Raw genomic sequence first — 24,943 nt, 5'->3', positions numbered from 1 at the left:
AACACCGGTTAAACAACTTATCATTGAATCATTTAATTTTCAATTGTAAACCCAAATGGATACTTGAACCAGAGCTTCATATTCAATGAGATCAAATTTTTCGGGTTAAAAGTTGAATCTCTGGTTTAGCTTTTTTTTTGGTGCTTTTTGTTTTTTATGTTTCATCTTGAAGGTAATAAATTGCTTTCCTATTGGTTGACACAAGACCAGGTTAATCTCTTTCTTTTCTTCTTTCTTTTCTTTCTCAGCCGAGCCTCTTTTACTCATCATCATCATCTTTCTTCTTATTTTTTTTAAAAATGGATTCTCTTGCTAATATTGTGTTTACTGTGGAAACAAAATTTCTCCCTCTTTCTCTTCTTTCTCTCTCTCTTTGCTTTCCTTTCTTCTCTTTTCATTGCTCTTTCATTTTCTCATCTTCTGGTTCATCATCATTATCATCATCACTCTCTTTCATCTCTCAACCAAATAACCAGAATATTTTAGTTACATTAACATTTTTCACTATTTTATCATCTTCTACTTTTCACATTAAAAGTCAATCTCAATTGAAATGATTATCAATTAAACAATGAAAATGATTCAATTATTTACTAATCAATTGCCAATCAACTTTTAATAACAACAAAAAAATGTTAAGATAAACATTGAACCTGAAAAGGGAAAAGCATGAGATTCATCAATGAAAGGTGAAGCGCAGAATCGATTCAGTAATCAGCTGATTGTAAACAAATACAAAAATCTTTATTAAATTATTCAATAATAATGATAATATTAGGTTAATTTTTTTGCCTTTTTTCGCTTTTCTCTTTTCTCTTTTTTCCTTTTCCTTTTTTCTTTTCATTCATTCTTATTTCATGATAATCATTTTATTCACAATTGACATCAAGACAAATAAAAGAAGATAATATTCGCCATCATCATCATCATCATCATCATTCTCTTCTTTCTACTTCATTCTACTTCATTCTCCACCCAAAATCTATCTGAATATATGTTTATCAAATTTTTGTATTTCTTTTTCTTCTTCTTCTTCTTCTTTCATTTCTCTCTTCATACCAGAATAATATGTTCATTTACCTGAGAGTTGGAAAAGAAGAGAAGAAAAAAAGAAAATTTTTAGTGAGTCTTGAAAAAGACAGAGATGATGATGATGATGATGAAGAAGAAAAAAATGAGAGAGAAAAAAAAGACTTCGTATAGATCCATCATTTTTTCAACCTATACTCTCTCCCTCATCTTCCACTTTGGTTCATCTTTTTTCGCCACTATTCTCTTATCCTTTTTCATTATCATCATTGTCATTATCAGAACATTCTGATCATTTTTCTGAAACATTTGATTGTTAAAGATAATCATTTCGTCAAATTTACCTCTTTAGTTACAACCAGCAATGTGTTATCCAAAAAAGGTACACAAGATGCAAAGTAAACTCTACTCGTCTAGATAAACCTCAACCCAAAAACTGGTAACAATGAAAAGGTCAAAATTAAAGCCAACCAATGAACCAATTATTGACTACAAAAAAAACCAGGTGACTAAAGTTACCTCCAGTTGACATTAAAATGACCCTAAAAGAAGCCGAAAGCCGACAAGAAACGTTATCTCACCCATCAAGTCTCAATATCTTATCTGTTTTGCAAGAAAATGAGCAAAGAAAAAAAATGTTTTCTTCTCATCACATAATTACAAACACCATTATCATCATCATCATAATGATCATCATCATTATTAACATTATCATTACTATCATTATTATCATGGTTTTATGTTGATTCTTGTTCTTCTTCTTCTTTTCACCTTACCTTACCAGAGTTAGTTGTTTATGAGTCAATTGCGTGCTCGTCCAATTTAAACCACAGTAAACATGCAAACAGAAGCTGATAAACACTCGCCAAAACAATTAATTTTTCATACTTACAAATCAAATTATCAATCAATTAATTGTAAAAACACTTGCTCAACCCAAACCCGACAAAAAAGCAGAAAGACCAAGAAAAAAATGTCAAATCTTGTTGGTCAACCTTTTGCTAATTTACGTCTTGCAATTGAGTTTTCAATTTAACAAGCTAATTTAGTGTCGCCCAAGTCAAGTTAAAGGTTGTGGTCAGGGAAAGGAAACCGCAGGAATTGAGAAATGAACTTGAAGATTATTTTAACCATTTGAAGGTACACACAAAGCGTTTAAGGTGAGAGTGAACATTGAAAATTGTTGATGGATGCACTTTGAATTATGATGTAAAAAGATGGTTGCTCTAGTGAAGATGGATGGAGACAAAAGAAGGAAAGATTAGCAAGACTGATGACTGGATGATAAGACTTGCTCTGTGTGCTCTAATCCCCTTCAGGATGACAAACATTTACTTCTCGTTGCCTTTTCTCCTTCAATGAGTCTGGAGAAGAAGAAGAAGAAAATTTCTTCTCATCATTTTTATATATATATTAATAAACATTGAGATGAAATTGAATTAACTTTTTTCTCCTTCTTCTTCTTCTTGCCAAATGGACCATTCACGGCCAAAAGGCTAGCCAAAGAGAGATGATGATGACGATAATGAGGATGAAAAACGTTCAATCAAAGTTGATTCTTAAATTTGACTGGCTTGTCAAGACAATCTTCTTAGGTTAAAAACGTATTCTTTTCATTTTCTCTTCTTCTTTCTATACTTTGAATCAATCTTACCTTTCACAACTTTACTTCTCATTTCTCATTTCAGCTCATCATTATCATTATCATCTCTCTTTGGTAAACATGAGATGTTCAGCAAAGTAGCCAAATAAAGTTATCTATTTACATTTTTACTTTTACCTTTTATTGACCAACTTTTATTGTTATCTTAATCAATCAACTGATTGAATAACATTGGAAACCTTTTTATTTATCAAGTAAATGATATTACCTGAGAAACGGTAAACATTGCTAATTGTTTACCAAAAGTCTTTTGTTGAGTTAACACTTTGATAGAGCATTTCAAATTGCAATTATTATCGATATCTTTTCATCAACACTTCAACTTTCATCTGATCAACTTGTAAACTTCATTTATTCATCAATGGTAATGAATTTTTTTTCTCGCTTCTTCTTCTTCTTCTTCTTGTTTCAAATTGTGACCAAAATTAAATGTTTCCAGTTAATGAGATAAGGTAAATGGAAGAGAAAAGAGTGAATAGAGTTTGACTGATTTTGCCTGAGTTTCATGTTTGGTGTTGGACTGAATGCCTCTGCACCTTGCCACTTAATCGATTAAAGGATGAAATAGTCGACTGATAGGCATTAGCTGAATCATCATTTTCTTAATTTTCTTAATGGTAGGTGTATACAACCTGGTTCATGTATTATGTTTGATGTTGCAATGATAATGATGATGAGGTTTGCATCAGGATAGATCATGATAGACAAATGAATGGATCAACAAATAATCGTAACCACGCTCAACACTCAAGAGAATATAATGAGAATATTTTTATGTTGAGAAGAGAAGAGAAGAAGAGAGAAGATGAAAGTAAAGTGAAAAAGGTAAGGTTGAGAACCTGTTTTAAAATAGATTATAACAGTGACAATAAGATGATCATGTTGGTGATGGTGATGATTGACATCATCAACCTTAAAATTTTTTGATACGTGACGATTCAATGAATCTTTACCAATTTTTTATTTTCTCGCATTTTGTAGTTGCCTTCATGATCATGGAATGTTGATATTACATGGACAGATAAGAAATCATTTTTTTTGCTTTATTGTTGGCTTACCTTTTTGGTTTACCTTCTTATTTAGCATACAACTTCCCTTTAAGGAATGGATCATGTTTTGTTGAATCATTATCAACATTTCATGATAACATTTATGACAAGAGTGAGAGAGAGTGAGAGAGTTGTGTGAGTAAGAGATGAGAGTTGGAGAGAGAAGGAAGAAAAAATAATAAAAGATAATTAGTGAGTTTTTTGGTGAGTCGCTTTTTCTTGCTCTTGGTTAACCTGGAAATGTTTGAATGTAAATGTTTAAGAAGTTAAAAATTGACAATAAAATGATGAATTTGGTGAAATGATTATCCATGATGAGAATGTTCTGATGATGACAATGATGATAATGAAAAAGGATAAGAGAATAGTGGCGAAAAAAGATGAACCAAAGTGGAAGATGAGGGAGAGAGTATAGGTTGAAAAAATGATGGATCTATACGAAGTCTTTTTTTTCTCTCTCATTTTTTTCTTCTTCATCATCATCATCTCTGTCTTTTTCAAGACTCACTAAAAATTTTCTTTTTTTTCTTCTCTTCTTTTCCAACTCTCAGGTAAATGAACATATTATTCTGGTATGAAGAGAGAAATGAAAGAAGAAGAAGAAGAAAAAGAAATACAAAAATTTGATAAACATATATTCAGATAGATTTTGGGTGGAGAATGAAGTAGAAAGAAGAGAATGATGATGATGATGATGATGGCGAATATTATCTTCTTTTATTTGTCTTGATGTCAATTGTGAATAAAATGATTATCATGAAATAAGAATGAATGAAAAGAAAAGAAGGAAAAAAGATAAAAGCGAAAAAAGGCAAAAAAATTAACCTAATATTATCATTATTATTGAATAATTTAATAAAGATTTTTGTATTTGTTTACAATCAGCTGATTACTGAATCGATTCTGCGCTTCACCTTTCATTGGTAAATCTCATGCTTTTCCCTTTTCAGGTTCAATGTTTATCTTAACATTTTTTGTTGTTATTAAAAGTTGATTGGCAATTGATTAGTAAATAATTGAATCATTTTCATTGTTTAATTGATAATCATTTCAATTGAGATTGACTTTTAATGTGAAAAGTGGAAGATGATAAAATAGTGAAAAATGTTAATGTAACTAAAATATTCTGGTTATTTGGTTGAGAGATGAAAGAGAGTGATGATGATAATGATGATGAACCAGAAGATGAGAAAATGAAAGAGCAATGAAAAGAGAAGAAAAGAAAGCAAAGAGAGAGAGAGAGAGAGAGAGAGGAGAAGAGAGGAGAGAGAGAAAGAAGAGAAAGAAGAGAAAGAGGGAGAAATTTTGTTTCCACAGTAAACACAATATTAGCAAGAGAATCCATTTTAAAAAAAATAAGAAGAAAGATGATGATGATGAGTAAAAGAGGCTCGGCTGAGAAAGAAAAGAAAGAAGAAAAGAAAGAGATTAACCTGGTCTTGTGTCAACCAATAGGAAAGCAATTTATTATAACTTCCAGATGAAACTGTCGTAAAAAAATTAATCCAAAAAAAGCTCAAACTGCGAGTCAATCTTTCGCTAGTAAAAAACTTAACAGTTCATCAATCTTGTTTCGTTTTTAATTATCATAATTTCATTGTATAAGCTTTGGTTTATAATTTAATTTTTTCTTCTTTTCCATGGATTTCCAATTTACTTTTGGTCAACTTATGATTTTTCATGGTCAGTTTAAAATTGTTGAGCTTCCAAGTTTACATTTCATTTTTTTGACTTTCAATGTTTTTGTACCTTTTGGTTAATCTTGCCTTTCTTGGCCAATTCAGAACAGTTTGACTTTTCAATTTACATGAAACTCGTCTCATGATGAAACCTCAATTGAATATTCGTAAACATGAAGCCACTCCTTTCAAGTGGGAAGGAGTGGACTTTATTTCACTCATTTTAATCACACAGCTGAAGCCAAATTCAGATGAACCTTTTTTTCATAATCACAATCTGAGCCTGTCAAACTGGTTAAAAAACAATTAAAACTCTTTACTTTTACACAATTAACAGTCACTTTCATCATGTTATTCTGGTCAACAAAATCACCAATTGAAAAGTGTCACCAACTTGACGGCAAAAGATGAAAAGTAGAACTTGAATTTTGTGAAAAAAATCAACATTCAACTGAAAGTGATTTAACATCATTAAGTCCATATTCAAGTCGCCATTCTCGCAGTGACTGTTCAATGCGAAAACAACAAGAAAAAGAAATGTCATTATCATATTATTAGCCTGTGATCTGAACAATTTTTCACTTTTCATGTTCTTCTCGTTTACTCAATGATAATAATTTCACTGTAAAAGGTTAACTGAATGATGATAAATGTTGACTTGATTTTACTCTCTAACAGTTCAGTAGCATTGACACCATGAACACAGTATAAAAGAAAGGCACATTTTCCATTCTCTTTTCAAGTCTCCTGTACTTTTCACCAATCCCATGGTAATTTCAACATTATACATTCAATATGACCTTGGTTTCTCCATGTTTCTCGCATTCTTTTTTCACATTATCCTTTTTTTTCCTTCTGAGAATTTTTACTCAACTTTCTTCCTCTCTCTCTCTCTCTCTCTCTCCTGTTCTTGTCTTTCACTCTTGAATACTTTGCTATCATGAGCAACGAGATGAGAAGGGAAAAAGAAAAGGGCGAGAGTTAAACAAGAATCTTTCATCACCATTTTCCATTGAATTCATCATTTCCTTTCATTTTCCTTCTCAAAACATCTCATCATATCATTATCATGCCATTTTGTGAAGAAAAATATTTTGGACATTTTCTCATTCCAACTGAGAAAAAGAGAGAGAAAGGGTCGCTCAGGCAACATGAAAGAGAAAAAAGATCAAACTCTATTTACTTTTCAATATTTCTCATGTTCATTCAATTTCATTCAATTTTCATTCAATTTTCACAAAAGTAAAGAGAAACGAGGAAAAAAAACTGGGAAAAAGTCGAAGCAAGAAGAGAAAACTTACAACTCAGAGAATCCATGCAAACTCGGAATTCAACTTGACGAATGATAAATTTACTTCTGCATTACTTCTTAAGCTATCATTTCCTTTTTCACTTTTTTATTATTATTACTATAATGTAATGCTAAGTTGCAAATAAGTTGCAGAGAAGATGATGATGATGAAGATGCTGAAGAAACATTTTTGTGAGAAGTGAAACTCTGATACAAGAAACCGGATTAAACTTGATTAGTATCAACGGCTCTTTCCTCTTCGCTCCATCTTATTATTATTATTAATATTCTGTTGATGAGACATTCTCTGCTCTTTTTTTTTAATAACATTACAGTTTCCTTTTGAATGTTATTAAATATCAACACACACAAACGTTTGCAAGATAAAAATGGGTTAACATGGTTCAATCGATGATGAATATGGAAGAGACGCAAAAAAGGCAGAGAAGAAGCAAAAAATGTCAAAAGCAATGGTAAAAAAAGAGAGGAAAAAAAAGAGGAACCAGAGAAGCTCTTTTTCCCTGCTGGTTTCAGCTTTGCTCTTTTGTTACTCGCTCTACTATGGCCACTAATATTTACTTGTTTAGCTACTCTTACCGTCCTTTAATGCAGGAGAGAAGATGAAAAATGAAAAATGAAGGAAAAGAGAAAGAGATATTATAACGAAGATGAATTTTCATTTTTGCTTCTTTCGCTCTCTGTCTTTTTGCCTTTTCTTTTTCTTCTTCTTCTTCTTCAATGAAATTCATCCATCTATGTTTCCCCTTAGCCTTTCTTTCTTCTTCTTCTCTTTCGGGGGATTTTGTCTTTTCTCATTTTCATGTCACCAAATTTTGTCCAATGTCAGTTGAATGAGAGGAAAACGAGACGACGCAATTCAACCTTCGAAAATGCAAAATACTAAATTATAATCTTGTATCATTGTGCGCATTTATTACGTTTGCTTGTTGGGTTAAAAAGATGCAAAAGTCAATGTTTTCTGGGGTAAAATTAGAAGCTGGTTGGGTGGAAAAGACAAGATTTTTTGTTTGGTGAAAAGTAAAATTTCTTGTCCTGTCAAAACTGTCAAAACAAGAGATGAAATTTGGCGTGTTAAAGTCAAAGTTGATCGCAGGTTCAGCTTGTTGTGATTATTCCCTTGTTGATAGTTAAGGTAATCAATTTTTTTACCTTTGCTTTTGCGTTTCCAAGTCAATGTGACATGGAAAAGCAAAAGGTAAAACAATGAAAATAAGGTAAAAAAGAAAGGTAAAGGTAAAAAGGGTTTACCGGTTGTTGATGTTGTGCGAGGTGTAAACTCAAGGGATTCAGAGGTGGAAGCAAAGATGAAAATGGGATGAAGATAATGAGCTGAAGAGAGGTAGAAAAAAGAAAGAAGAAGAAGAAAGAAAAATGATGATGATGATGTTAAGTCGAAAGGTAAAAATGAAAAATGGGAAATAATGTTTAGGTTAATGCTGATTTTATGTGTGTTAACTTTGCTTCTTTCAATTCTTATTCTTTCTTCTCTTCTTCTTCTCTTCTTTCTCGCTTCTAGTGATATATGAGAGTGAAATGTGAATAAGAGAGTAAATTCGGTGAGTAAATAGAGATGAAGATGAAACTGAAAACGCGAAAAGAAAGAGGAAAAGAGAGGAAAAAAGAGAAAAAATAACAACTCGACTGTTTTTATTTATTACATATTTATCATTCAGTTTTTATTGCTGCTCATTTGTCAACATTATTGTTGCGCTCTCCAACTCTTCAGTAATAGTCACCATAAACGGTTGTTTTTTTTTGTTGCTACAAATAAGATTAACAACTGTTTTGCCCAATTAATCAATCTGAATTGGATTCGTAAAAGGCAAACTTGGGTGATAAAGTGCACAGCATTTTGTCTTCAACTTATGAGTATTTTTCATGTATCGATATTTTTCAACTCGAAAGCTTATCGATTGATCTAAAAATTTGTTTTCTATTGAAATTTGACTTAATTAACTGGATTAAATGTTTAATGTCGCACAGAGTCACATGTTCCTAGCCTTAATTCAATCATATTTTTCAGCTGTAATCAGCAAATATCTTTAAGACGAGAAAGAGTGTGAAAAATGTTATTTGAAATGATTGAATATATGCTCAAAGGTGGAACTTGAACCATTATTCCTATGTTTTTATATCGATACCATATCGTAACTCATATTGATATTTTCTCATGAAAAAATCGATATCCTGTATATTGATCGGTATATCAGTTGATGCGATATATTAGCACATCACTAAGATGAGTAATGATTTACCAGTTTTTACATCAAAGTTCATCTCGGCCTCAGCTGATGTGCTAACTCAATACTTAAGTGATAAGTCGTGATTTTTCAGAATTTCATTATTCAGTGTGTTTCGTCTTTTTTTGTAATTTACATCAATGGATGCCGATTGGGTAAGTCAATTACTCAAATCACGATGAGTCTCTTGAGGCTTGTAAATCAGTTACAATGAGAATTGACAAGTAAAGAAAAGACAAAAGGAAAGAAAGGAATCTTCAAGTGATGACAAACTTTGTTTCAACAATCGAGGATAATGATAATCTATTGGTTAATCAGATTATCGTTTCATAGACTTACAAGAGCTCAGTTCAAAGGCTGCAAAGTCAAAAAGAGCAGCAAAAGAGGAGGCAAAACAAAAGGTATTACTTGTCGAGTTGAAGAGACAATTAAGAATCTCTCAGCAACATGAATTTCGGTTAAGTTCTGACTATTTTTCGTAATTGCAGTTCAAACATGGCTTCCATGCTATGCAAAAATTTTTTTTAAAAGCCTTTTAGTTTGACCACAATCTTCCCGTAAATATTTTATGTTTTGATTCTTTATATTGTATACATTGATGTATAGATTAGCCAACACTGAATCTAACTGGACTATAATTACTAAAAACTATAACGCGAAAACTTCATTGATTGGTAGCAATAACTAAATTAGATCATGGGCTATTAGCCGAGATTGAAATCAAATTACATGTGTTCGCACTGCAATAAATCGTAAATTGTAACCAAAAAGATTTGACTGTCATGACTGAAATGACACAAAACAGAGCTTCACATTTTATGCAGAGTGTTTTAAACAATAAAGGACTCAACTGAGTCGAGTAGAGTTAAATCTTTAGATTGGGACGATTAAAGTGATTAGATAATAGCTCAATTTGCTTGCTACCTTATTCATGTTTGCATTGTATCCTGGAAAAAATGTCCCATTAATTTACTGTTAATGACTTGACGATAAGTTTTATTTTTTCCGTATTTTTTGATATTTTCTGGTAAAAATATCAATATTTATATCATTTGATTCGATATATTGGCACATCATTAGCTGGATGATAAAGTGCACAGCATTATGTCTTCAACTCGTTTAGTTCAACACTTTTATCTTTAATGAGGTGAATATGATACAGAATTATCTCTTTTTGCTATCCGTGAATCCTATTAAAATGCCATCATCATTATCATTATCATAATTATTAAAGGTCAATTTGTTAAATACTCGAAGGATTTATTAATTGCTTCTGGTTTTCCTGTTGAACATTTTTCACTTTCCTATTTTACTGTTGCTCATTTTTCATCATTTTTGTGGTTAGACTAATTTCAAGATCATCGATCGGTTAACCAAATTTTTGCGATTTTTTCACTTTTGCACATTTCCAAACGATTTAAGACTGATTTGTCAATTTTGTGTTTATTGACTCTCTATTGTTTGACTTCAACTTTCGAGTTTTCCAAAAATGCTTTTCAGCAAAATTGAATAGCTGGTAGGATTGCTTGGATCAATTGGTTTGGATCATATTAACTCGAAAAATTGACTGTGCAATTGGTCTGGTTAACTGTTTTTGACACATTTTTATCTCTCATCAATTTCTTGTGATAATGCAAATTAAGCCGTTGATGTTCATTAACAAGAAGCCCAGAAAAGGCTGTTATCAGCTTTTGGTAATCTCCAAGAATCTTTCAGGATTTAAAAGTTGAAAATAAACTTTGCTTATTCATCATGAACAGTTATGATTGTCCGTATTCAATTTTTCAACTTTCTATAACTTGATATCTCATTAACTAAAAATTTGCCCGGCAAAATCAATCAACTCAAATCAATCCATTTAGACTGACATATTTATCCATATCGATCAATGTGAAACGATTGAAATGAACGCGGTGAAAATTTACTTTCTTATTATTCGAATCCTTATGGAAAAGTTCATCATTTCGGATAAATCGATTTTATTTGGATCGATTTCTGCAAGCTGATTGTGACGATGGAGCCACAAATTTTCGCTAAAATGTTTTCATCTTATGGCTTTTAAAGTTGTTAATTGGCATCAACTGAAACTGATTATCATGGCTCTATCAATATTTATATCGATAATATTACATCAATAGATAATTGGAAAATCTTCAAAGATTTTGACTCCGACTCGGCTCAACTTTCAAAATGTGCTAATAATGCTGGGTAAAGTTTTATTTGGTGCAAAGTTTTGAAATTTGATGCATTCGATGGATAATTATTTTTAATGGTTTAACGATTATCTGGAAACTTGAAAAATGAAACCAGATTTTTCGCTGGTTTAATTCAAGTTTCAACTTGTAAACACAGCTGATAACTTGTGCTAAAAGTCAATGCTATTTGTTTTAATTGATACGGAATCTGCAATTTACTGTTTACAAAATGATAAATAAAGTGATGCCATTTTCCCGAAGCGATGTGTTAAATCAGTGTTAAACGTTGTTCAACTTTAATGTAATTTAAGTCTTTTGTGGTGAATTGAGACATCAAATGGGGATAAGTGTACAATCACATGCATATGGACAGTTAATTTCATTTCGATATGGTTTTGCTTATCACATGAATCTATTCAATTCACTGGTCCAATAATGCTTCATCTTTTCCCTCACCTAAAATTGCGCCCAAAAGGAAGTCTAAAGTTGCTTAAGTTTATTTCATTGAAAACCATAAGTTTTTTTTCATTATCAATAGAAAGCCAAAAATGTTGAAAAGCAAAAAGTTGTAGGTTACTTAATGAATCACTAACAACACGCAACAATCGATATTGATCAATTTTCAATTCGAGTTTAATCTCAAATCTTTTCAACAAGAATATCCTTCAAGGTTCTAAAGATTAGTGCATGGGATTCGGTTTAGAGTTTGAAACTCGTTCATAATTAAACTATTAAAATTTTACTTTTAATCCAAATAAAGTTGAAACAAATGGATATTAAACCAAAATTGATTTAAAAGTTTCCGAACCACTTCATGTTGTGTTTCGGTTCGTTCTGATCTTTTACTTAAGTGGTCGATTTGATGAGGAAATTTTACGACTAATCAGACCTATTGCAATGAGCTGGTTGAACAAAGAAACAACCAAAACAAATACATTACCTACAAAAGCTTCATAACGCATGCTATTTCCAAATTCCCAAGGGCAATTTCATGATAATCATTTTCAGTGGTTAACATTTGAACAAAAACATTTGCATGTCCTGAAATTTTTGAATTTTTCTCCTATTTCTATCAATTTATCACAGAGTTTCCTAAATTAAATCGTACTTCTTAGGTACCTTTCCTTGTAAGGACAAACTGCTAGAAATTAAAAATTACCAAAAAATGAAGCATCAATGTTGAAGTATTGCCTGTAACTGAACAGCCTAGCCAAAGATAAACTCAACGAAACAGAACAATATGATTCGTTTGGTGCATCACTGAATGTTGTTTCAATTTGTGTGGTCGGATTGGAAGTTTTTGTTGATCGAAAGCTCATTTTGACACATTTTGATGTTGATCGGTGATTGGAAAGACAAAACTCAATGAAATTGTGGATCTTGAATTGAATTGAAAAAGGCCAAATAATCAATGAAGACACACTGACATGATGATGAACGAAGAAAAAGTTTTCATTCAATATCCTTTCGAATTGTGTTCATCACGCAATTTACAACAAATTTCTTTTGATTATATTTATAGATCAATTTTTCGAGACTTCGATTTTTACCTTTGCTATTCTCGACCGGTTAATGAGTTGAAAATTTCATGTTGTAAAAAAAGTGGCACAAAAATTTGATACTAGCATTAATAAAACAGACAATTATTGAGAGAAGAAAGAAAAGGAGGGAAGAAAGAGAGAAAAAGAGAGAGAAAAAGGAAGAGATGATGAAAAGAGAAAGAAACTCATCATCATTTGTTTCGCTTCAAGTACAATATTATTTGCCATTCCCATTGATGAACCTTATTATAACAACATTCACATTGTTAACCTTTTTCTTGATTCAGTCTCTTGTGTTTATTATTGTTTCCAGTGTTGTGTGTGAGTCTGTTTTTGCATTTGTGGTTGTGTGTGAAAATAGTGGTCACAAGGAAATGGTTCAATTGATTTGTCAATTTACATTTCAACTGCATCATGGTATTATAATTTCTCTGTCCTTTTCTGTTTCCATTCAGTTTCCATTGAGTTTCCATTGAGTTTGCAAAAATGTTTCAATTTTCTGCTTTTCCCTGAACAGAAGAGGCAAAGAAAGATATGAGTGAATGAGACTCAGAAAGAGAGAGAGAGAGAAAGAGAGAAAGAGAAAAGGTAACTTGAGAGTGAAAATGATTAATTTTCCTGCAAACTTGCTGCAAGTGAGAAAAAAGTAATAAAAGTTTTACTCGGATGTTGAAAGAGAAGGAGAAGAACATTTTTGAACTAGAAATTGCAAGATGAAGAAGATGAGATTTTGAAGAGAGAGAGAGAGAAAAAAGGCAGTAATGAAGAAGAGAGAGAAGATGAGAAAGTGTAAGATTCAGGTTAAATGTGCAAAGTACAATTATGAGAGAAACAAGAATGAGCTTAAATTGCAATGGAAACAACAACATTGAAACGTTTTAATCAATTGAACCAAGTTGAGTGTAGATTGGAAAAAAAAGATGCAATTAAAGCTGCACTTCTCTATGATAACCAACAGTTGACTTGCAATAATAATAGCTTCATTTTCACTGAAATAGTATACGACAATTGACAGAAAACAAGTAAATGAGTTGAAAAAAAGAGAGGGAAAAGTAAAGAGCTTTGGTTATACGCACTGTAGACTCAACTCATTTCATGTAAATACTGTGCTCATGTAACCTTGGAGTCAGTTTACGTAAAATCATAAGATGCTTCATCCTCTTTCCATTCTTGTTTCGTTTTTTCTTTCGACTTTCGTTGTGAGTTTATTTTCTCATTCCTTTTTCCCTGTCATATTTTGGCTGCTGTTTGCTGATGGTTTAATGTTGTTGCTCCGTCTGTTGCTTTACAAGGCTCTTGCTCTTGTCCTGATAACCTGGTCTTAACTCATTGAAAGCTGATTAAAGATAAAATGGTTCAAAGACAATTCAGGCAAACGCTTTCGTTAACCTTTATCATTACCATGATTAGCATTTGTCTTCCTCCTCTTCATCTTTATTCGTGTGTTGCAATTGTAATGCAATTGGATAAATACAAAATGTAGCAATGAATGAGAAATGATGAAAACTATGATGATTGAGTTTGCAGAAAAAATTATGAATAAGAACGATGACGAAGATGAAGGGAAAGAAAATGCAAGATGAAAAGAAGACATAAACAGAAGAAAAATGTTTATTTCATTGAGTCGCATGTTGCTCAAGGCGGGATTGTTGCCTTTGGGTTGATGATGATGGTAAAGAAGAAGAAGAAAGAAAGAAAAGAAGAAAAGCAAGAAATATTGAGATTGACCCTTCATTGAAAAGCCAATTGTGAGACGGAAAAAATATGAAAACAATTAGACGATAACTTGACTTCCCTGATAATGTCGCGATTACTTTCAACATCGACTTTGGATTTTTGACTTTTTTTGCCTGAAACATTGCATTTTCAAAAATTAAATGTTTACAATTTTCATTTCTCTTCTCTTTAAACTTTTTTTTTGTTTCTTTCTCTTCTTTTTACCTCTTTTTTCACTTCTCTTTTTCTTTCTTTTTCTTCCCTTAGGTTTCATGCTGTTGTTCATCTTCTCTGTCTTCACGGCTCTTTCGACCTTTCCTTACTTTCTGGTTGGCTTATTCCTTGTCACATGTTACATGAACGAGGCTGCGTGATGTAACCTTGTCTTCCAGTCTTCCTTGATATAGAGGAAAGAGAAGAAGAAAGAGGAAAAAAGAAAACAAAGTGGGTGGAGCGAGAAGAGATATGATGATAATGTGTTTGCAGCAAAATGTTGAGTATGAGTTGAAAGAGAGGCGAACAAAAAGTGAAAGAAGCAGAAGAAGAAAAAAAATAGTAAAGAAAAAGGAAAGACTCGGAGAGAAGAGAGAGAGAGAGAGATGAGAGTGAGAGTGAGAGCTACATAAGGGAAGAGTTTTTGGGGAGAAGAGTGAGTGGAAGAGGAGAGAGAGAGAGAGAAGACAAGGGAGAGGGAAAGATCGAGAGAGAGAGAGAGAGAGATACAGCTTAGCTCAAAATTATTTCTTTGCCATCCAATTGAAGTATAAAATTAATGAGTATTGCCATGAGTTCGTTTGTGATGAACCCAGCGGCATATACGGCTGCTGCAGCCGCGGAGGATGCTGCGAGTGGCGGCTATTCAAGTTACTATGATGTTACGGGAAGTTCATCTGGACTTGGTGGTGGTGGTGGTGGAGGTGGAAGTGTAAGTGTAAGTTCCAACAGTTCAAATGTCAACACTTTTGGATTCAATCATCATTCCTCTTCCCATCATTCATTCAATCATCACCAAAGTACACCGATTCCCGGTTATCATACTCATGTCAACGATTCCCTTTCCAACTATGGATCACCTCACCATCCGCACCATCTCAACCATTCTCAACATTCCCTGCAAAATCATCTTCAATCGCACCATCAACACTTGACTCACCATTCACCTGGACACCATTCATCGCCCCTTCACCCTCACCATCCTCATCAACAATATTATGGAACCCAAAGTGTTCCCGGTGCTGGTCCCATGGGATCACTTGGTCAAAATGTTTCACTTGGTTCAACCGATTCTTCCCTTGAACCTTCACCAGGAATTTTAACTCATCCTCATCACCTTTTAGCTACTTCATCTGGTCTCCTATCACACCATCATCATCCCAATGTTTCATCACCTTCGCCCTCACCTAGTCATCAACAGCAGCAACAACAACAATCATCTTCATCTCTTCATCAAACTGGATCAAATCATCAACAATTAGATGTTAAATCTAATCTATTAGACATTCAATCAATGAGTGATCCTCCCTCTCCACCGGACTGTGCAATCTCAGGGAACAGCGGAAGTAATTCAGGTGCTTCAGGTACTGGTCAACCCGTCATCTATCCTTGGATGAAAAAAGCTCATGTAAACCAAAGTAAGTAACGGAATTCAACTCAATTCTCATAAAATTTACTTTCAATTAACCAATGATTCTCCAACTCTTGTCAATTGAAATTACTTGAAACTCAACTCTTTTCACTCTAAAATTATCATTCAGTCGAGGTTAAACAGCTCGAATAATAGCGATAAAAAAAGTAATAACTTTTAAAACTCGAAAGTTAGCAAGCTTGATAAACAAAAGACGGCAAAAAGATATTGATAGTTATAGTTTTTAAATGGACTCTTGAACATTGGTTATGTTTCATGTTGCCACTTATCGTTACTGTAAAACATCTGGAATGACATTTTATTTTTGATATCGTTTCAGGCAGTGAAAGTAGTAATGTATTTCGCACAGTTCAAAATGGAAACAACTTTACCGGAATGGAACCCAAAAGACAGCGAACAGCTTATACTCGTCATCAGATCTTAGAACTGGAAAAAGAGTTCCATTATAATCGTTATTTAACTCGTCGTCGTCGCATTGAAATTGCTCATTCCTTGCTTCTCAGTGAAAGACAGATAAAAATATGGTTCCAGAATAGGCGAATGAAGTGGAAAAAGGACAATAAACTGCCCAACACTAAAAATGTAAAGAAAAAAAATCAAGCCAACAACAACAATAATAATAACACAACCAACAACTCAACCAGCAACAGCAATAATAACAATAATAATAATAATACATCATCCAACAATACTTCATCATCAAATGCCAACAATAATCATGGAAACAATGTACCAGGATCTCATGACCTAAATAGTTCAATATCTTCAATGACCATTAGCGGTACCAATGGACCTGTACTACCAACCGTTGAACCTAAAACTGAAGCAGCAGCATATGGATTAACCGAATTGTAAAACTAAATCACAAATAAAAAACTCAAAACTCGTAAACCCGAACATGAGTTATGTTATCATTATACTTTCCTCTCTCACTATTTCACTCCTTTTTTCTTCTCTCTCATTATTTCTCTCTTTTCTCTCTCTCCCTCTTAATCTCTCTCTCTTTCTCACTCACTCTCATTGTGAATAAATATGAGTTTTGAAACATAACTTTTATAGTGAAAACTAAAAATTTTGGACTCTTTTCCTCGTCTCGGACAACACTTTATTCAAATGATATTTCCATGTATCGAGTGACTTGCAATCCCAATGGTCAAGTGTTGAACAAAAAGGCTGAACAAATCGAAAATTTATTTTTCTTTTTTCTGGTTGTTATCCAAAGTTTGACTAAACATTGATCAAGTTTGATCAGTTGGAACAGTTGATTGAAAATTCATCAAACTCCAAGTTTTTTTGGTGATTATTTCATTCTTGTTGCCATCATTTTGAAAAGCGTCTCCTTCCTGTGCTCAATAAAGATGTAACGTATCGGCTCATTATTTTGAAGCAATTTGAAGGAATCGTCCAAAAAATCGAAAAGATCCATCTTTATTAAGCACAGGTTAGTTTGATCAATTATTTAATCCTTTTTATTTATTTCTTACCATTCATCATCAATGTTTAATCAAACTTTATGTTCATCGTGATCTGTTCAATTTTCGGGTTACTTTGTTCAGATTCTTGGATAATTACAAAATGAAAAGCTTTAAAGATTTTTCATCGCCAATCAAACAAGCATTAGTTTTTCTTTTTAATTTCAATCGAAAATTGAAAAGGCCTGAGCTGAATTTCAAAAATGACAGGAAAATGAAAGCAAGTTTGTCTAAAATGAAATCATTTCTGTTCAATTGAAAAGTCAAAATGAAATAAATCACTCGATATCAATTGAAACATTATCCAATTACAACTGACTCACTGAATCGCTGTATGGTCAATTTTTTTCAGTATTTATCAAATATTTCAAGTCATTGGTCAAGCAAATTGGAAAGAAAAATTTTTTTCTCAAAGATTCGTCTTTTAGAATACAAATCAGCAAATTCACGAAAAAATCTGAGCGAATGAGAAATGCTTTTAAATTTGTAGTTATTCCACAATCAAGAGATAGACTTTTGTAGGTTCATGTTCATGAAATTCATGTTTAATTTGTTTGTAATTCGCAGCAACAATACAAAGTATGAACTGAGTTTAGGTATTTAAGTTGATCAAAATAGGATAAATGAATAAGCTGAAATCATTAGCTTTTCATTCGTTTAAATTGTAATCTACATCAATGGATGCCGATTGGGTGAAGTCAATTACTCAAAGGTCGATGAGTCTCTTGAGGCTTGTAAATCAGTTACAATGAGCATTGACAAGTAGAGAAAAGACAAAAGGAAAGAAAGGAAACTTCAAGTGATGACAAACTTTGTTTCATTAACCATGGATAATGATAATCTGTTGGTTAATCCGATTATCATTTCATGCATTTACAAGAGCTCAGTCCAATGCGAAAGGCTGCAAAGTCAAAAAAGAGCAGCAAAAGAGGAGGCAAAACAAAAGGTATTACTTGTCAAGTTGAAGAGACAAGAAGTAAGAATCTCTCAGTAACCTGAATTCCAATTAAGATCTGACTATTTTTCGTAATTTTAGTTCAATCATGGCTTTCATTTAAAAATTTTCTTTAAAACTTTAGTTTGGTATTAACAATCTTCCCGCAAAATTTTCATGTTTTGACTCTATATATTGTATGTATTGATGTATAGATTAGCTATCGCTGTATCTAACTGGACTTTTTTAAGAAAATTATAACTAGAAAACTTCAATGATTGATTGCAATAACTAAAGTATTAAATTGACCGATACAAAAGTGAAGTGAGTTTTATTTTGATGATCACACAGAGATAAATATTGGTGGCTAGCATCTTACAACATTTCATTCATTTCTCGCAATTAACAAAAATTGATTATCCGGAAAATGGGAAAATGAAAAATCGTCAAAAGGGGGGCCCTTATGAATAAACTGTGTTTTTGATTAAAACAATGTTATTCAATGGGCGCTATTAATTTTTCCCATTTTTCAATTAAATTTAAATATCTCAGTAATTAATTTAGATACTAATTTTTGTTGAAATCATTCGCTTTTGATAGACCCAACTTTCAATAAGACCAACATTAAAAGGCTAAAACCGGCAACTGTAAAGATACAGAGTTTTCATGACAACAGCCAACCTGCAAATGTCCAAAACTCACTTTCATAAGACAAAAACTCTCGAGTTAAAGGAGTATCTTTATTATTTCGTTAACTGTTAATTACTTTATTTCTGAGGCAACGTAAATATAAGTGAACATTTTGATAAATGGTGATTTATTAGTTGTGATTTGGCATCTGCAGTGGAGGTTAATGGTAAAAATTAGTGATAATCCTCTTTACACACTATGAATAGAGCAACTCTTTAACTCGAGTTTTGGTCATTTAATGCGATTTTGTTATAAAAACTCTGTGCCTTTACAGTTAGCCGTTTTTACCCTTTTGAATGCTGGTTTTTTTCATTTAAAAGTTGATTCTATTCAAACGAGAATGATAGTAGTTGCAAAAAATGCATGATTGAAGGATGCGTAGCACCAATATTCATCTCTGTACGATAATAACAAAAAATTCAGTAAAATAAAACTCGCTTCCCTTTTTGTATACGGCCAGCCTAATAGATCATGGGCTATTAGCCGAGATTGAAATCAAACTACATGTGTTCGCACTGCAATAAATCGTAAATTGTAACCAAACAGATTTGACTGTCATGACTGAAATGACACAAAACAGAGCCTCACATTAATGCAGATTGTTTGAAACAATGAAGGAATCAACTCAACTGCGCTGAATAGAGTTAAATCTTTAGATTGGGACGATTAAATTGATTAAATGATAGCTCGATTTGCTTGCTACCTTATTCATATTTTCACTGTATCCTGGAAAAAATGTCTCAAATTTACTACTAATGACTTGAAGATAGATTTTATTTTTTCATTATTTTCCATTTTCGTTTCGATTTATATTGCCGTTTATCATTGAATTTTCAAAGAGTTTTCAAATGCATAAGCAGATTTGTGTCAACTATCCAAGAGAACTAGTGATGTTCGATACTAGAATTTTTTATATCGAAAAGCTGTTTGTATTGAAATTTTATTTACAACTGTTAATTAATCGGTTGAAATGTTTTATGAGAGAGTCGCTTAGTTGCATGTTCGTAGTCTCAATTTAATTTCAGATGTAATAGACGAGAAGGAGCGTGCATGAAGAAACGAGTAAATTTGAAAAAATTGTCCAAAGGTGGACCTTCACCCTTTATTTCTACGTTTAATATCGATATCATACCGTAACTTTTATTGATATTTTCTGGCGAAAAAATCGATCAGTATCTTATATCAATTTATTGGATATATTAGCAGATCATTAAGATAAGTAATGATTTACCAGTTTTTGCATCAAAGTTCATCTCGGCCTCAGCTGCTGCGTTAACTCCATACTTAAGTGATGCATCGTTATTTTTCAGAATTTCATTATCCAATGTTTTTCGTCTTTTTTTTGTAATCTACATCAATGGATGCCGATTGGGTGAAGTCAATTACTCAAAGGTCGATGAGTCTCTTGTAGCTTGTAAATCAGTTACAATAGCATTGACAAGTAGAGAAAAGACAAAAGGAAAGAAAGGAAACTTCAAGTGATGACAAACTTTGTTTCATTAACCATGGATAATGATAATCTGTTGGTTAATCCGATTATCGTTTCATGCATTTACAAGAGCTCAGTCCAATGCGAAAGGCTGCAAAGTCAAAAAGAGCAGCAAAAGAGGAGGCAAAACAAAAGGTATTACTTGTCAAGTTGAAGAGCGATGTACAGCATTTTGAGCCAATCATCAAAGCTCCACTAAGGAAGCAAACTCTGCATTCATCTCTGTATCCAATGGTTATCGAAGTATTGAGTCAACATACAAAAAACGAACGGTAAGATAATTACGAGGTTTACTGTCATCATGTGTGTCTTGCCCTGCTTTTTGCTTGAAAAGGAGGCTGAAAAAGTTTATCTCATATTTTGTTTCAGAAATTCATTTGAATAATCCCAAAATTTTGTAACAACTTGAGTCAACAAAGTTTTTTCATTTTCTTGAGCTGCTAACAAAAAAAAATGTTAAAATAAAATATGATTTTCCATTTTTTCACCATCTTTTCAACATTTTTATCAACATTTTTGCTCGCTTTATTTTATACCTTTTCTTCCCTTTTTTGCACGGTTTAACTCAGCCAAAGATGAAATGGCAAACTCGAGCTAACATAATCTTCATATCAACACTGTTCACTTCCTGATGTCATTTTTCACCTTAGCATAACAAGTGAGCCTCGACCAATATCATTATTACTATTACTATTACTATTATTATTGAAAAAGTAGTTCATCTATCAAGTTATAAGATAATACTTTAAGAATACAAAATAGGGAAGAAGAAGAATCTCTAAGAGAATAACAAGGGTGAAGATGAAAATGGATGACAGGAGAAAAGATGAAAAGAAGATGAGAAAAAGTAAATATATTGCTTTGGTCATCATTATTCAAGCAGCTTTTATCCATTTTAAATCCCAATTTAGGGTCATCAGAATATTGAAAGTTTATGCAAATAAAAGTGTTCAGATAAGAAAAGGTAGAAAGAAATGAGATAATTTTCAGTAACAAGTTAATAATGAAATGGCCCAAAACTAAACTCAAAAAGCTATTAAGAGTAGGCTTCAAAATTTAAATTTCAGTTGAAAGCCATTTTTGGGTGAAAAATGGGCAAACATTTTCTTTTAATTATCTTAATTCAATGAAAATTGATCAACATTTTTCCTCAACACTGACTTTGCGAACAATAGATAACTAGATATTGGCCTATTTCATGTCGATTGTTGACAGAATTTCATTCATGACGATTCATGATCTGTGAGTTTTCATCTTTTCTGTTGATTTTTCATCTCTAATATTCTAAAATTATCTTTAAAGTGAAAATCTTCAGCCTGATGAACTTTGAAATTCCTATTATTTCCGATTAAAATTTCGATGAATGAAGTTCAATAATCAAGGCAATTAAAAGTTATTGTAGTCTTTAAAGTTATTTTAAATCAATTGTGCTTTGAAATTCATGGACAATTTTCATACCAAAAGGTCAAAGACTTGTGTTAATTCATCAGAAACATTCAGATCGCTAGTAAAGTTGATGAAACTGGGAGACTTGATTTATCAACGATTTTTCATTAACGTTAATGGTTGTGCTACAAATATAGTTAATTATATCAAGATATACAAGAGTCACAAATAGATTGGCCTATTTTTAAAAATAACGTGAACTTGAAAAAAGAACGGAAACTCACAATGGATACAATTTTTAAACGGTAAAAGCTTTTCATTCATTGATACCAGTGTCTTAAAAGTTGAAAAGTATGTCAAAAATCATGTTTTTTCAAATTAATTATTAAAATCTAATATTGAATGAGCTTGAAAAATTATTTCAATGTTACTCATCTCATTGGATGAATTCATTAACCTTTCAAGTTGATCCGAGTTCAAGAGTTGAAGACGAAACTCTGTACAGCTTCTAATTTTGAACGCACAAATTTAATTCCCTTTGTCAACTCATAATGAGATGTTTGCGCCAAAAATAATTTCCCAAATTATGCTAATCAGGTAAGATGTGACTAGATTTTTGTGCGGCCCCTAACCAGATTGAGTGAAAGTCGCGTTGCTTACTAATTATATTTCATTTCAATTAAGTTTAACAAGCGGACTCCGATCATGAAAGATCGCGAATTTCTTTTCCCTGAATACAAAACATTCAATGAACTTTGTAAGTGATTTCATCAAAAACCTTCAGAGAATGAGAGAAATCTTTTAATTTCCTGAATGGTTCCAGTTCTTATGTCCCTAAAAGTTCATCAAGTTGAGACTCTTGACTCGAAAGTCAGAGTTTTGGCACTTATAAATCATCCAACAATAACCAATATGACATCATTGAACTAAAAAATAATTTGCTTCCCTCCACAATGCTTTTGAATACGGATTGTTTTCCTACCACCCTGAACATGATTTTCTCAAGAGCCTTTTTTTCTGAGTTCCTAGAAAGTTAAATTATTTTTTGTTACTGTAGTCAAATAATGGCCATCACTTAGTTCTAGAATTTCTTTAAAAATCTTTCCGTGAATTTCTCAGTAGCCTGGATTCCGATCAAGCTCTGAATATTTTTCGTAATTGTAGTTCAATCATGGCTTCCATGCTCTTTAAAACACGTTTAGTTTGACCACAATCTTCCCGCAAAAATTTTTTATTTTAACTCTATATATTTTATGTATTGATGTATAGATTAGCCAACAATGAATCTAACTGGACTTTTTAAGAAAATTATAACGAAAAATTCAATGATTGATAACAAAAACTAAATTAGTTCATGGGCTATTAGCCGAGGCTGAAATTAAACTATTAAACTACTAACATCTAATACGTGTGTTCGCACCGCAATAAATCTTAAAGTGTAACCAAAGAGATTGTCAGAAATGACACAAAACAGAGCCTTAAAATTTATGCAAAAGACTTAACTCAACCTCGCTGAGTAGAGTAAAATCTTCAGATTCGAACGATTAAAGTGATTAAATAATAGCTCAATTTGCTTGCTACCTTATTCATTTCGTTTCGATTTATAATGCCGTTAATAATTGGATGACTACTTGAATGACTACTGGAATGATAAAGTGGGCAGCACTTCAACATTTTCCTCTTTAATGAGGTGAATATGATACAGAATTATCTCTTTTTGCTATCCGTGAATCCTATTAAAATGCCATATCAATGTACATATCGGTACATCAGTTGATTCGATACATTAGCACATCAAAATCAAATGATAATTTGATTTTAATCTTGAAAATTTCTATTGTCCATTTGACATTCTTTCGATTTTCCAATGGGTCTTCAACGAAACTGCGCAGGAACACTAAACAAAATATAAACAAACTTGTTTTCGTTGTTGCAATGTTTATTTGAGATTCAAAAAAGTGTCAACCTTTAGCTGATCAAGATCACTTTTGGCTATAGTAACAGTAAAATTGAGCAGCCAAAATAGAGAGAACGTACAAGATGAGGATGAAAAAGATGGAAATGGCGATAAAAAAAGAGCAAAAATCTTTTCATTCAACATTTCATTGTAACTATTGTCAATTTGATTTCTTTTGTTTTCCTCGGTTCTTATGTTTTTTTTTGATTCATTTTTTAGTGTGCAACATTTCATTCAGTCGACTTGACAGAATCTGAATTTCGCTCAACCTTTTCTTTCTGAATAAAGCAGCAAAAAAGCAAGAGAAAGAGGCAGAAAGAAAGAGAGGAAAAAAGAACTGAAAGAAGAGAGAAAAAAATTAAACACAACAAAAAAAGAATGCTGGTCTTCTGTGCTTTTCTTGTTCATCATCTCTTTTCATCTTCTCCCAATTTTCCCTTCTCTCTCTCTCTCTTTCTCACCCCTTCTTTCTCTCTTACCCTAACTTCGTCCCTCTCCTTGTATTCATTCACATTATCTGTATAACCGTGGAATGATTAATGGATAAAAACGCACAGAATGAAGATAGCAGTGCAACAAAGCGAAAAGAAGAAAATGAATTCAACTATAAAACTTTTACTTTGATTTCGATTTTCTTCTTCTTCTTCTTGTTCGCCTCTACATTTAGATATTAACCTGAATAAAATCCATAGACGTACACATATCCATGTTACTTATTCATATCCTTCTCTATTCACCTTCATGTAACAATTTTGCACATTATCACGCTATTTTGCTATATTATTGTCACAAGAAGAAAATTTGCGAAAAAAAACGTTTTTTCTTTTTTTCTTTCTTTTTCTGGCAACAAAAAGCGTTGTACAAGTGCAAAGTGTTTAAATAAAGTTGCAATAAATATACATTTTCACTCCTTAAAAATATCATCATTGCATTCACATGATTCATT

The 24,943-nt window shown here is 32.2% G+C and overlaps 1 protein-coding gene across 1 annotated transcript in view; it reads left to right on the top strand.

Moving 5' to 3' along the window:
* LOC107367062 (uncharacterized) overlaps positions 1-17,115 on the top strand; it is a 29,546-nt gene extending 12,431 nt beyond the window's left edge. Inside the window, exons 2-3 of the mRNA XM_015934728.3 lie at positions 14,692-16,055; positions 16,389-17,115. Coding sequence (XP_015790214.1) covers positions 15,197-16,055; positions 16,389-16,924 — 1,395 coding nt within the window. The 5' untranslated portion in view covers positions 14,692-15,196 and the 3' untranslated portion in view covers positions 16,925-17,115. The remainder of the gene's footprint in view (positions 1-14,691; positions 16,056-16,388) is intronic.
* The last annotated feature ends 7,828 nt before the right edge of the window (positions 17,116-24,943 follow it).

The sequence above is a fragment of the Tetranychus urticae genome, chromosome 3 (genome assembly GCF_039701765.1).
Source record: "Tetranychus urticae isolate SD_2017Ah chromosome 3, NJAU_TeUrti_SD_1.0, whole genome shotgun sequence".
NCBI classification, from domain to species: Eukaryota; Metazoa; Arthropoda; class Arachnida; order Trombidiformes; family Tetranychidae; genus Tetranychus; species Tetranychus urticae.
The sequence above is the reverse complement of the archived record's forward strand: the minus strand, read 5'-3'. Positions and strand labels throughout refer to the sequence as shown.